The 12,961-nt window shown below is 35.9% G+C and overlaps 1 protein-coding gene across 2 annotated transcripts in view; it reads left to right on the top strand.

Annotated features, from left to right (window-relative positions):
* Nucleotides 1-12,961, top strand: part of iqgap2 (IQ motif containing GTPase activating protein 2) — a 90,215-nt gene that overhangs the window by 61,869 nt on the left and 15,385 nt on the right. For both annotated transcript variants that reach the window (XM_036598074.1, XM_036598075.1), the window contains 14 exons: nucleotides 3,167-3,257; nucleotides 4,306-4,473; nucleotides 5,065-5,207; nucleotides 5,406-5,576; nucleotides 5,743-5,826; nucleotides 6,174-6,245; nucleotides 6,772-6,841; nucleotides 6,936-7,144; nucleotides 7,959-8,111; nucleotides 8,413-8,576; nucleotides 9,111-9,335; nucleotides 9,927-10,067; nucleotides 12,287-12,371; nucleotides 12,558-12,790. In XM_036598074.1, coding sequence (XP_036453967.1) covers nucleotides 3,167-3,257; nucleotides 4,306-4,473; nucleotides 5,065-5,207; nucleotides 5,406-5,576; nucleotides 5,743-5,826; nucleotides 6,174-6,245; nucleotides 6,772-6,841; nucleotides 6,936-7,144; nucleotides 7,959-8,111; nucleotides 8,413-8,576; nucleotides 9,111-9,335; nucleotides 9,927-10,067; nucleotides 12,287-12,371; nucleotides 12,558-12,790 — 2,009 coding nt within the window. The remainder of the gene's footprint in view (nucleotides 1-3,166; nucleotides 3,258-4,305; nucleotides 4,474-5,064; nucleotides 5,208-5,405; nucleotides 5,577-5,742; nucleotides 5,827-6,173; nucleotides 6,246-6,771; nucleotides 6,842-6,935; nucleotides 7,145-7,958; nucleotides 8,112-8,412; nucleotides 8,577-9,110; nucleotides 9,336-9,926; nucleotides 10,068-12,286; nucleotides 12,372-12,557; nucleotides 12,791-12,961) is intronic.

Below are 12,961 nucleotides of genomic sequence, written 5' to 3'. Positions count from 1 at the left end.
AGTGCAGTTTTAGTTATCATTAAGTGAACAGTATGGAACACATACTGACATCTTAGTGAAGTATTCGATCTTTCTGGCAACCAGACTACAATGAATAGGAACTGAGTTTGTGATGCAAACTGACTTATTGGAAGTTTGCCACAAATTAGTGATGACTAAAGCTGCCCTTTAAAGTATGGAACACATCTTGAAATATAAGTGACTTGTTAAACTCTTACAAGTTCTAACGCAGTGAATCCCACAAGTCACTTGACACTATCTAGAACCTATAGGAACTGATCACTTCTGCCAAATTTACATAAAATAAGGTATATTTAGATGATGTGTTCGTTCTAATTAATTTGCAATTTAAGACATTTAAACCACGTCATAAGGTAGTAATTGTACATTATTACAACTAATATTAAAGGGCCTCATTCATCAATATCCTTTTATTTTTTTTCCTAAATGTGTTCTTGAGAAAGTTCCTAAGACAAGGTCTATATCAGATTCATGAGGTGTTCTTAAACTGCAGATTTGTTCGCACCTTTGTGCTCTTGAGTGTGTGTAGATTTTGTTTTAAGAAAAAATCCCAAATAAGAAAATGTCAGTCTTCATGAAAACTGCCTCAGTGGGTTTTAACAAGAAATTTTGTCTTAATGTTTGAAAAGAGTCTCAAAGTTCTTATTGATTTTTACATTACAGACTTTTTTATTTACTATCCAAAACCACAAGTAAACCTACATACATCTTTTGAGTTGTGTATGTAATGTTGACAATGGTAGAATCGTAGTTAATTGGAGGGGACTTGGGGACTTACCTGCATGTACCTCTCTAAGCCTTGTGTGGTGTTCGGGTCTGTGGGACCCATTTTCAATGAAAAAGACTTTTGCAACGACTTCATACTGTAAACCCCCTACACATTTATATTACACATGGTGTTGGGTGAACCTGCGGGGAATGAAAGTGTGGAGGTGCTGTGTCCCTTCACTCTCTTCTCCTCCTACATGGTCTGCTCTTAGTGTCTGTGTGTATGCGTTTGTATTTGTGTGTGAGGGTGGACAACATGGACAAGCTGCTGACTGGCTACAGCTGCTAAAGGAGAACCCTACGCTGGACACTTATTTTAAACATCTGGTATTTTTACATAAATTGTTATTGCTGTATTGATTTAAAAAAACAATGCAGTAGGTCCACCAGACCACTGAGTAACAAACACATCACACAAGGGCTAAAGAGAACATTTTCCTCTAACCTCTGTGAATAACTTTGCTCACAGCTTTACCCTTCAATTATGCAGAAATTTTGAAAAATCGGTGGAATTCTCCTTTCATGCATAGTGAATAACTTAAGTGTTTAATTTGGGCTTTACTAAACTTAACTTTTGTTAAAGTCCCAATATGTGTTCCTTAAAATAAAGTGATACCCAATTTTTTTATGTAATGTAATATTCCTGTTTTCATCTCTGGCTTTCAGTTTTTCATTAAGAAAAGTCAATGGTAATGATTCTAAAGTGTTTTTTTTATTTTTAAATTTTTCATTAAAGCTGTCTGATTTGTTTCCTCACGTTGACCTCTACCATTTAGTCTTCCTCAATTTGGCACATTGCTCACAGAATAAAAATAGATAATGAAGCAGCATCAGACTGCTTCTCAAAAGTGGTGATGTACATCAGCATGGACCATTTGAGTTTCTTTTTTAGTAATTTGTTAGTCAGTAAGAATGGAATGCTGTAACTGTACTTAAGCTTGCAAAATTTCAAGAGAAAGGAAGACAACAGCCTCTGAAAGAAGTGTAAATATTTGCCCTGTGTAAAATCCACCATCAGTTACTGTCAGTATTAAATGTTTTGCTCAGTGCTTGGTCTGATTTAAGGAGCTCTGTTAAACCTCTCTTCAGGTCTGTCCCTGTGAAAAAGAGGAAACGGTATTCATCAATTTTTAGATGTTGTGGCTAATAGATGCTATATAGATGTGTTATAAAGATCTGTGTTTTCATTCTCACAGCATGTGTTTTATAGTAGAAGTCCATCATTGCAGGTTGTTCTCATGTGAAAATAGAAAATATAGAAAATCCCTTTTAGTTTTTTAAACTACATGTAATGAAAATACATGTAACATCTTAGAATATTATAACTAGGGTTGTTTACAGTGTTTAAAATGATTTCACGGCTATGAAAAATATGCACATTTGCACCTGGTTCACTTGATTCCAGAAACGTTTCTGTTTTCAATTCCAAGGGATGTGAATCAGATAATCAATTTCATACAGTAATTTTCTCAATTTTTTTATTTTAAAAAACAAAACACAGAGAAGATCTGGCAAAATAAAGGATACAGTATGAAATAAGTACCTTTATGATTTAAATATATGAATGACCAGGGGTCTTGAAATAAGGACTTCATGTTACCTCTGTTGTGTCTCCTCATCAGTTTCATTATATGACTTATTTTACTTTAGCAAGGCAATTTTGAGAGCTAATGCATGTTGACTGATGGGGGGCTAGCTAAACTGTACCTGATTCTCCTCTGTTAACCCCTTAAATGGCTCAACAGTGGGGCCAAAGTTGTATTATATGCTTCTATAACCTAAGAATAGTTCAGCCAGTTTGCCTTGAAGTACCTGTAGTTACTGAATAATAAGACTTGGTATGTAATAAGTGTGAGATTTTAAGGGTTAACTCATTGGGTGGGTAGATTCATCATTGGCGATGTTGTTTGATTTGGAAACCTATTTATTGTTTTAAAATTTGACACATTACTTTACTTTTCTGTTTTGACTAAAGTAAAATACATCTAGACTGCTGATGTGTATGTTGTGGAATGATGTATTTTCCAGACAGGCTTTCACAATTGTAATACCAGCTTGTGGAATTGAGTCAGAAATTGACTCTCATTTCTCAAATGCCTGGAATCGAAGAGCCAACTGTTTTTGTTTGACACCCAACCGTACCTCATAGTTACACCCTCTGATATTCAGTATAAGTATGTTGAGTGTTCTTTACCATTTAGCGTTGTGTTTGAGAGCCTTGATGCTGTGTGTGTGTGTGTGTGTGTGAGTGAGTGAGTGAGTGAGTGAGTGAGTGAGTGAGTGAGTGAGTGAGTGAGTGAGTGAGTGAGTGAGTGAGTGAGTTAGTTAGTTAGTTAATGCTCCTGTTGACTCAGTGTCCTGTGTTTTGTTGTAACAGAGATCAGGAGATGAGTCTGCAGTGCTGTGGCTGGACCAGATCCAGGAGGCAGTCCATACTGCCAACCAAGACCAGGAGGACGCTCTCAAACGTAGGACTGATTTATTGTTTGAACGTCTGACCAAACTATATTGTTGGTTGTTGACACCACCATTCTAGAATATATTGGCAAATGCAAAACAAAGCAACAGTTTCTGACAATGATGGTAATTTCAAAACGATGTAACTTCTGTTTTTGATTGATTTTGCTCACAGGCATATGCAAAAGTTTAAACATCCCTGGTCAAATTACATGTTTTTTTGATTTTCCAAGTGAAAATAAGTGAACACATCCTCTGTAGGGAACAAACTTAAATATGACATTTTCCTGCAAATTTTTGTGCACAATTTCTATGTATTTTGAATTTAACATGTTGAGGGGGAAAAAATTCACATCTATCTATCTATCTATCTATCTATCTATCTATCTATCTATTTACAGTATGTTAAAATGTGAAGAAGTGTGTTGTCTGTAGAGGATCTGTACTTCACTTATTTTCAAGAAAACATGTAATTTTACCAAGGGCTGTATGGTCTGATATGTAGATACTAAGTTGACAGATCCCTAGTTTGTCTCTGGATTGTTTTTTTTTAGATATTTGTAATGATGTTTGATGGCCTGGCTGATGTTTTGGTAGAATATCAATTTTAAGGGACTAAAATTTCACATGACTGATCATATCAGCTGATGTATTTTTTTTTTTTAATTATTTTATTTATTATATAGGCTCTGCTGTGTCATTGTGAGATTGTGAATTTGAATCACAGTGATGCCATGACCTACACAAGTTGTTAGTTAGTGAGCCATGAGTAATCGTTACTGGCTGATGTTATCACCCAACTAACATATCAATCAGACTGTTTCCACAAAACAAGACTGTACACACAGCAGTAACTTTTCATCAAATTTAAATCACCAAATATTTCCTCTTTTACTTACAAACACAGATGTGATCTCATTTGAAAACCCCACTTGTTTCAATGAGCTACGCGTGAGAATACAGTTCCAAAATTACACAATGTTTTAATTATCACTGGCAATAACTGTGACTAAAAAGGGTCAATGACGACAAGCTGACTGTGCTTTTGTCTCCTTGCAGTGGCTGAGGCAGTGGCTGACATTAACAGTGCGATAGCTGCAGGAGACAATGAGGAAACTCTGGCTGCTCTGCAGAATCCATGTGCAGGACTGAGGGGAGTGCTGTCTGACTGTGCACACGCCTACCAGACTGAACTAGCAGCGCTACAGGATCAACACATACAAGAAGGTAAAGTGACTTTGTGTCACTGAAGAGAACTTTAAATATTTAAAAAATTTCACTTTAGAAGTGTATAACTTCAGAAAAACACAATGCATTTTAATATCAGTTTATATTTTGTTGCTGGTAGATCAAAACCAACATTTTTATTGTTTTTTCACCATTTAAAAATGCCAGCTGCTCTTTACATTTTGGTATACATTTCATGATGAATAAACCATTATAAATGCTCCAAAACTACTTGACAATGATTTGTCCATCTATTATAAAGTTACCATTTTGGAGTTTTGTTAGAGTTTTTTGTTATGTTAGCTATAATGTGATTTGGGTTTTCCCTTTGAAAAATGAGAGAACGTGACAAATGACAAAGTAACATGACACACAAAATGAGCAGTTTCTTATTTTGATGTTCTTTGTGCTTGAATATTTGTGGTAGTCATTACCACAAATATTCAAATATTAAACATGTTTTTAGATTGAGGATGTAAACCAAATGAAAAACAATTCACTAATGGTTCACATACCAAAACTGGTTTCTAACTACTGGTTTCTAACTACTGGTTTCTAACACAGCGCACTATTCTCTTGCCTCTTACATAGGGAACAGTGGTAGTATGTGGGTGAAGCACAGAATCAAGGATAAATTCGACTATTTCTACGACCTGGAAACCAAAAAAGGGACATGGGTACAACCTGAAGACTTCGTCCATGACAGCACACAGCTCACAAAAGAGGACATTCAGGTCACGATTATAGCAATATCACATTATCACTGTCATAGGACGTAGTTTTTTTTATTATTTTTATTTATTTACATCAGCTACCCTTTATATTATGTGAACCTTTTAGATGAATGCCATAATAGAAATGTTAATTAAGTTAATTAATTATTATGATTGCCCATTTTGAAGAGCACTGTTGAATTTTTCCATGTACCTTAGAGTGTTGTGAGCAGCGTGACAGCAGAGTATAATCGGGAACAGCTGTGGTTGGCCAATGAGCCACTCATCATACAGCTACAGGCTTGTATTCGTGGATACCTGGTGAGAAGGGCCTACAATGACAGAGTGGCATATTTAAGGCAACAAGAGCCAAGAGTAATCAAACTACAGGTAAGACTTAAATAACTGTACAACACATGATACATTTTATGTCAATTACATTTTAGAGTACTGTTGATTTAATGAGCTGAGGCTGCACAGGAAGGTTGGAGTTTTAGCTAATGGATACCTTAAATATTTGTGTACATGATCCATGGTTTCTTTAACATGTGTACAGGCATCCTGGAAGGGCTATAAACAGAGGAAAGCCTACAAGGACAGACTACACACTTTACAAAGCAATGTCCATACTGTAGTGAAGGTAAACATTCTCTGATATAGTTTTAGAGCAGTGTTTATCTATACAAAATGTGAAAATACAAAATGTGTTGAAACTAGAGACACAAAGAAGAACCATTACTTTTTCTTAACTGTTGTCACACTCACTGTATGAACTTTAATTGTATAAAACTTAATAATTTCCATTCAAACAGAAGTAGAATCAGCATATATAGACTGTTACCTCAGTGTAAAATACAGTTGCCTGCTTAATATATTTTCAGTTTGTGAGTCAGTCAGCCCTCTTGTCCAGGTTTTGAGTACAAATCCTTAACCCCCCCTTGAATACTTAGTTTTTATATATATTATTTTGTCTTCTTCATAAATCAGTTACAGTCCTTCGTGAAAATGTGGAGAGCCAGACGAGCATACACAAAGAGACTGCAGTATTTCAAAGACCATGTAAGTCACCTGGTGCATATATATATATATATATATATATATATATATATATATATATATATATATATATATATATATATATATATATATATATATACATATATATATATATATATATAATAAAATTTACAATACTGTACAAAAGTCAGACATTTTTACATTTCCAGTCAAAACAGAAAATAGCCATTAAGTGCAAGTTATTTTATGTTTTAGAAGATGTTTCTGAGGAGATTTAAATAAAAATAATCCAAAAAAACAGTTCAAAGTTTAAAACATTCTTAAAATATATAGAGAAAATGGTGTAATTCTGTGTCATTTTCTGTGAAATATATTTCTCCTTTTTTCCTGATGCTGAAAATAAACTTAACCTCGAACTTTATGGCTGTTTTTTTGACTGGAAATTCAATAAATGAAAGATGGTCTCTGACTTTGACACTGTACTGCATATTTAGATTGTTTGGTATTATGATAACATGGGTATAATTTGAACAGCTCCTCCTTTTAAACTCCTATTTTTTGTCTTCAGGAAAAAGAGATAATAAAGATCCAGGCTTTTCTGAAGGCAAACAAAGCCAGAGATGATTACAGAACTCTGAGTGAGTAAAATAGCCCTATACTGCTGTCGATGTGATACAATTCATGCCAGTTTTTTGGAGGAGTAATGTTAATTGTTTATGGTTTGTGTTGTAGCTGGTGCTCAGGATCCTCCTCTCTCTGTGGTCCGTAAGTTTGCTCACCTGCTGGAGCAGAGCGGCCTAGATCTGCAAGAGGAACAAGAAGTGACACGGCTCCGGGAGGAAGTGGTAACTAAGATTCGCGCCAATCAACAAATGGAGAAGGACCTGAACCTGATGGACATTAAGATTGGACTGTTGGTGAAAAACAGGATCACGCTTCAGGTTTGACAAAACTTCAGAAGTTGCTGAATCCGCTCATTCAGATGTTGGGTGGTTTGACAGAGCAATATGCTGTAATATTATTGTATTTTGTGTAGTAATAATAAATCAGTTAATTCCCTCAAGAGTTACTCCCTCAGAGAAACCAGTCATCAGCTGTGCACATCTGCCCTTGTGTTAATGATATAGAGCATTAGGTCAGTCGAGGGGCTTCAGAGCTTTGAGATGTGGTTTATGGAACTGTCTCCACATTCCAATGTCCTTTGATCACTGCCTCGCTACAGGATTTTTTTTTCCATGGTGTAGAACTTTTGCTAACAAAAGTATTTTCCATAAGTTATGAATAACTAGAAATAATTCCATTAATGAGTAGAGTAACAGATATACAGTCGTACACAGTCATAAGTTTGAACATTTCTGGTTAAATGGCATTTTGTTGATTTTTTTCTAAGTGACAACACATCATCTTCTACAGTAAACAAACTTTAAAATGGCATTTTTCTGCAAATGTTAATGCACAGTTTGTTTATTTAAGGTTTGCATATTGGAAAAAAATAAAATACAAAATATAAAATGTCTTAATTTTTGCAAATGCCCCATTTTACATAGTTTTTTCCTGATATGTTCAATTCAGCAAATAAACAGCATTTGTGCATTAAAATGTGCAGAAGAGTGTTCTCTGTAGAAAGTATGTTCATGTATTTTCGCTTAGAAAATCAACTGAACATATCATTTGACCAGGGGGTTCCAAAACTTTTGCATACATTTTTTTGCATGCATTTTTTTCAACCTTTTAATATGTGCATTATTCCAACAGGACGTGGTGTCACTCAGTAAGAAGATGAAGACCAAAAAGAACAAAATGAGCAAAGAAGATCTTGCTGTGGGTGACAAGCAGGGCATCAAAGGTTTGAGCAAAGAGAAAAGGAAGAGGTTGGAGGCCTACCAGCATCTCTTCTACCTACTACAAGTAAGACTCCGGTTGACCCTGTAATATTTGTGTACAAGCATTTATTCAGTCAAGCCAATAAATCTGGAAAATGAGGTCTAATCTAAAGTGAGATGATAATGTTTAGAGCACAATAAATCTTGCATTGATCCTGCCATGTAATTTTGACATTTTTAAATTAGTAAATGAATGCTGCTATTCAGTTATCACACAGGTCTTGATTTATAGGGTCTGCTTTAAATTTGAACTAAATATTTTAACTTGTATGGGGGGTTAAATCCATTCAGTCAGGGTTATTTACTCTCTGTTGTTGTTGAAACAGACAAATCCATCATATCTGGCCAAGCTCATCTTCCAGATGCCACAGAACAAATCCACCAAATTCATGGACACAGTGATTTTCACTCTGTATAACTACGCCTCCAACCAGCGAGAGGAGTACCTGCTGCTCAAGCTCTTTGAGTCTGCCCTCAGGGAAGAGATCAAGTGAGATAATAAATGTTCCTGATTTTAATCCTATGTATGTTACGAATGTTAAGGTCACGGATGAAAGCTTTATTTGTGATAACTTGTAGGCCATATTTCTCTATGGGTTATTCCATGCAAGCTCACTTAGGGTCTGGCAGGTTACATAATAGATTTCCATGAGAAAAGTACATGCAAAAAAATATTTCATACAACCATGCCTTTGCAAGAGATTCTGTGTGCAAGAAATACAAGAGTACATAAAACCTATATTTTGCAACCAAAATGTAGAAAATTATTAAATCAGTCACTCAGTATGTTCAGTCATTCTGCATGAGGTTAAACTTAATATGCATGATGCAATTTACAATCTGAAGAATTTCTTTCTTACAAATCTTTGGTTATTTGCTAGAAGAAAATAATAATTTGACATGATCACTATCAAGTTCTGTGATGCGACACATAATAAATGGAGGCTAAATGCATCTAAGCAGGTTGTGTACATAACAAAACACCTTCATGAAACTATTGCAACTGTTGTAACAACATTGGCAGGTCAAAGGTGGACCAGATCCAGGACATAGTGACGGGGAACCCAACAGTCATTAAGATGGTGGTGAGCTTTAACCGTGGAGCTCGGGGTCAGAACGCTCTGAGGCAGCTACTCTCACCAGTGGTAAAAGAAATCATTGAGGACAAAAGCCTGGGCATCAACACTAACCCCATAGACATCTACAAGGCCTGGGTCAACCAGCTAGAGACAGCTACAGGAGAGGCAAGGTTGGTGATGCCACTTACATGCTCTAAACACCAGAGAAGAGTTTATGCACATGATGATACTGTGCCTGTCAAAAATTTGGGGGTTTCTACATCTTCCAGTTAATCAGCTGGCTGAGGTTCTGAAAAAGAATGTATGTTTGGAAAGCAAAAAGGAGCAGCACTTGATGAAATGAGCACTTTGTCAGCTGTTAAGCACGGTTCCAGGTTCAAGCTACATCAAGGCAGAGGGAATTAAAATAACTGAAAATAGATTTGAAAAGATAGTATTGATTTTGTTTAGCATTTTTGGCCCCTCTATAACATCTTATGTGATATATTGTTTTGATGTCTTCACTATTATTCTAAAATGAGGACTGTAGAAATAATAAACCATAAATTTAAAAAAATAATTTTTACTGGTAGTGTACACTGTACCGTTTATCACATACTAAACAGAATAACTACTCTGTTTGTAGCAATTGCAGTATGAGACAAGTAAGTCTTGCTGTGATGCATTGAATTCCAGGATCCTTTAACATTCTGGATTAAACGTAATTATTTGGTGAGCTCATCCTGTGTCTTTTTTGTTCCTTCTTTACTTGTAATTATCAGTAAATTGCCATATGAGGTCACAGCGGAACAGGCTCTATCTCATGAGGAAGTGAGGTCCAGGCTGGAGGCATCTAATCAGACACTGCGCTCTGTCACGGACAAAGTGCTGAGCTCCATCACGTCATCCGTGGACACCATCCCGTAAGTACTAAATGCTGTCATCCTTTGCTTTATTTGGGCACAGACATAACACTCATTTGAATGCATACATTTGAATTCTTTTCATCTGATTCATTGTAAGGCCTTATCTTGAGATGCGTATCTGTGAAATGGCAGTGTTCATTCTCCACTAGGGTGCAGTGTTGTGTTTTTGCAGCTGAAAAGACTGCAATCTGAGATCCACAGGACCAGATCAGTTCCAAGCATTCTAATACGAATGTTATACTGTGGAGGGATATAATGCTAGCCTTTTTTTTTACTAGAACTCATAGCAGGCCAGCCAAGGATAGTCAATGTCCGTACACTATTGAAATACACTTGTGCAAAAGTACAAAGTACATCAATAATGCAGCGCTGATATAGGAATGAATGATTGTTCATTTATTCATCATGCCATTGTTCTCCCATTAATCACTTAATCATAGTTATCTGCTTATACAGATCGATCAAATTTAAGCAATGACCAATTTGAGACTGTATAAGTGGGCTGTAGGTGGCCATGGCAACTTTAGGGGGTCCACAAATATGTGTAATTATCAAAAATGCCATAGAATAAAATACCTATTTCATTTTTTTTATGTGAACAAAGTTTATAACATTGACATTAAACACTAGCTTGTAAGCCAGTACCACCGATAGTATAACCACAGTGTGGCTAAGCCAGACTTGTTCGGTCTTGTGGTTTTGTATTATTTATTATTTACTTTTTTAACCTTAACTTACTATAATCATAGTCCTCAGCGGTCTCTCTGCAACATATTGCTTACATCAGGGGATCTTAATCTTTTTCAGAGTTTGGTCCCTTTTAGAATTAAAAATATTTTTGTCTTCCGTTTGTCAAATGCTGGAGGGCGCTTCTGCGCGAGTCCAAAATAAATGGATTAATATGGAGCACTTGGACAAAGTCATAGTTTGTAAATGCTTAAACATTTTTATACAGAGGAATATATTAATTTCCTGAACACAGAACAGCCTAAAACATTTCAACACCACTGGTATATTTTAGTTTTAAATTATAGCGACTTTATAATGGCGCCTCTTGTACGTTCATATCAGTGAGCGTGAACCGCTTCACTTCAGCTCACCAACCAATCAGCACTCCGTAGCAGTAATACAAGCATCCCACTGTCCAAAACCTGTTTGCTGTTTTCTGTGCTTTTTTTAGTGAAATATACATAATATATCCTATTTTTTAAAATTGAAGGAAGGCCTTGAATAAACGGTTAGAAACTATTTTAACTTTTTGTTTTAATCCATTTATTTACCCCATTTATTGAGGACACGCTTGCAAGTGCCCTCTGGCGCTTTGCAGTCATGTTTTTCATATAACAGAAGAAATAGGAAGTGGTCAGACTCCCCTTAAACTGGCTATGATGCTACCACACAGAAATTAACTTGTGCCTTCTCCTGTTCATTTCCATTTAAGTGATTTTGGCTTTCTCACCAGGCAGATTTTACATGCATTTGATGTGACTCCAGCTTTAGCCTGTCTTCAATGTTCTGTAGGTAGACTACTGCGCCACATCTGTGTTTTTATAAGGAATATGTCTTTGTAGCACCACTCTTGTGACCATGTTTGTACCCCCAGATTTAGAACCCCTGGCTTAAATTATGATACTTCATGTTAAATATTCTCTTGGTGCTGTGGTCTGTTTTTGTTTTGCTTATATATATTTTTTTTTGCTTTGTGCTAAAATATTTTGTGATGTATTGTTGCCATGCCAAAGCTAGCATACCTTTTTATATTTTTTTTACCCTTTGTTGAATGTAGATTGAAATAATCAAACCAATGAGTTCTGAGAGACGATGGAAAGATAAATGAGCACAGTAAGATTAGTATGAAATGCACAGGCTTTGGGTCAGCAGTTGAATCTTTATGCCAACTTTGATGACCATGAAAATGAATTATTAATAAGAATATGGTACTTTCCATCATCTCCCAGTATCCACTGGTTTGACTACTTCTTCTTGCACCTTTTTAGCTGCATTCAACAAATTTGTTAATGGTTTATCTGGTGACCCAAAGCATATGACCTGAATTTCATACTGAAAACACTCACACTAACACTTCTTTAGTCCTTCTCTGTTGCATAAAAGCCTAACATTTTTCACACTTAATTGAATTTAGCTAGACTTTAAATTCTAGTTTTCCACTAAATTTCCTGTTGTGTTTTTTTATTTATTTATTTTTTTTCATGTAGCTATGGCATGAGATACATTGCTAAGGTTCTGAAGGATACACTTCATGAGAAATTCCCTGATGCTTCTGAAGATGATCTTCTAAAGGTCAGACATAAAACATCTCAGTAGACCTACATTCAGTGGAAAAGTGTTGCTAAAAAATGATCATGAATTATAGACGACCACATGTTCTTTTCAGGAACACTGGAAGTTATTGTTCTGTTTTATGCTGTAAATTGTCCAGATCCTTGTAGTAGAACTGATCTTTTCCTGCTTTCCACTTTAAAACAGATTGTAGGGAACCTTCTCTATTACCGGTACATGAATCCGGCTATAGTGGCCCCAGATGGCTTCGACATCATAGACATGACAGCCGGAGGGCAGCTGCATTCAGACCAACGCAGAAACCTGGGCTCCGTGGCTAAGATGCTGCAGCACGCTGCCGCCAACAAGCTGTTTGAGGACGGGAGCGACCATCTTACATCCATGAATAGCTACATCTCTTCCACTTACCAGAAATTTAGGTAAGAAGACGTGAACCTAAGGTTTCTAACCAAGACTGCATGGTATTTATCATCTGAATAAAACAACAGTTTGCATGGATTATATTGAGAATTGGTTGACTGGCCGCAATTGATATTTAAGGGGCCATATGTTATAAAACCATTTTTATATTAAATAAAGTTTGATGTTTC

The sequence above is a fragment of the Colossoma macropomum genome, unplaced genomic scaffold, assembly GCF_904425465.1.
Source record: "Colossoma macropomum unplaced genomic scaffold, Colossoma_macropomum, whole genome shotgun sequence".
NCBI classification, from domain to species: domain Eukaryota; kingdom Metazoa; phylum Chordata; class Actinopteri; order Characiformes; family Serrasalmidae; genus Colossoma; species Colossoma macropomum.
This window is presented reverse-complemented; position numbering and strand designations above follow the sequence as displayed.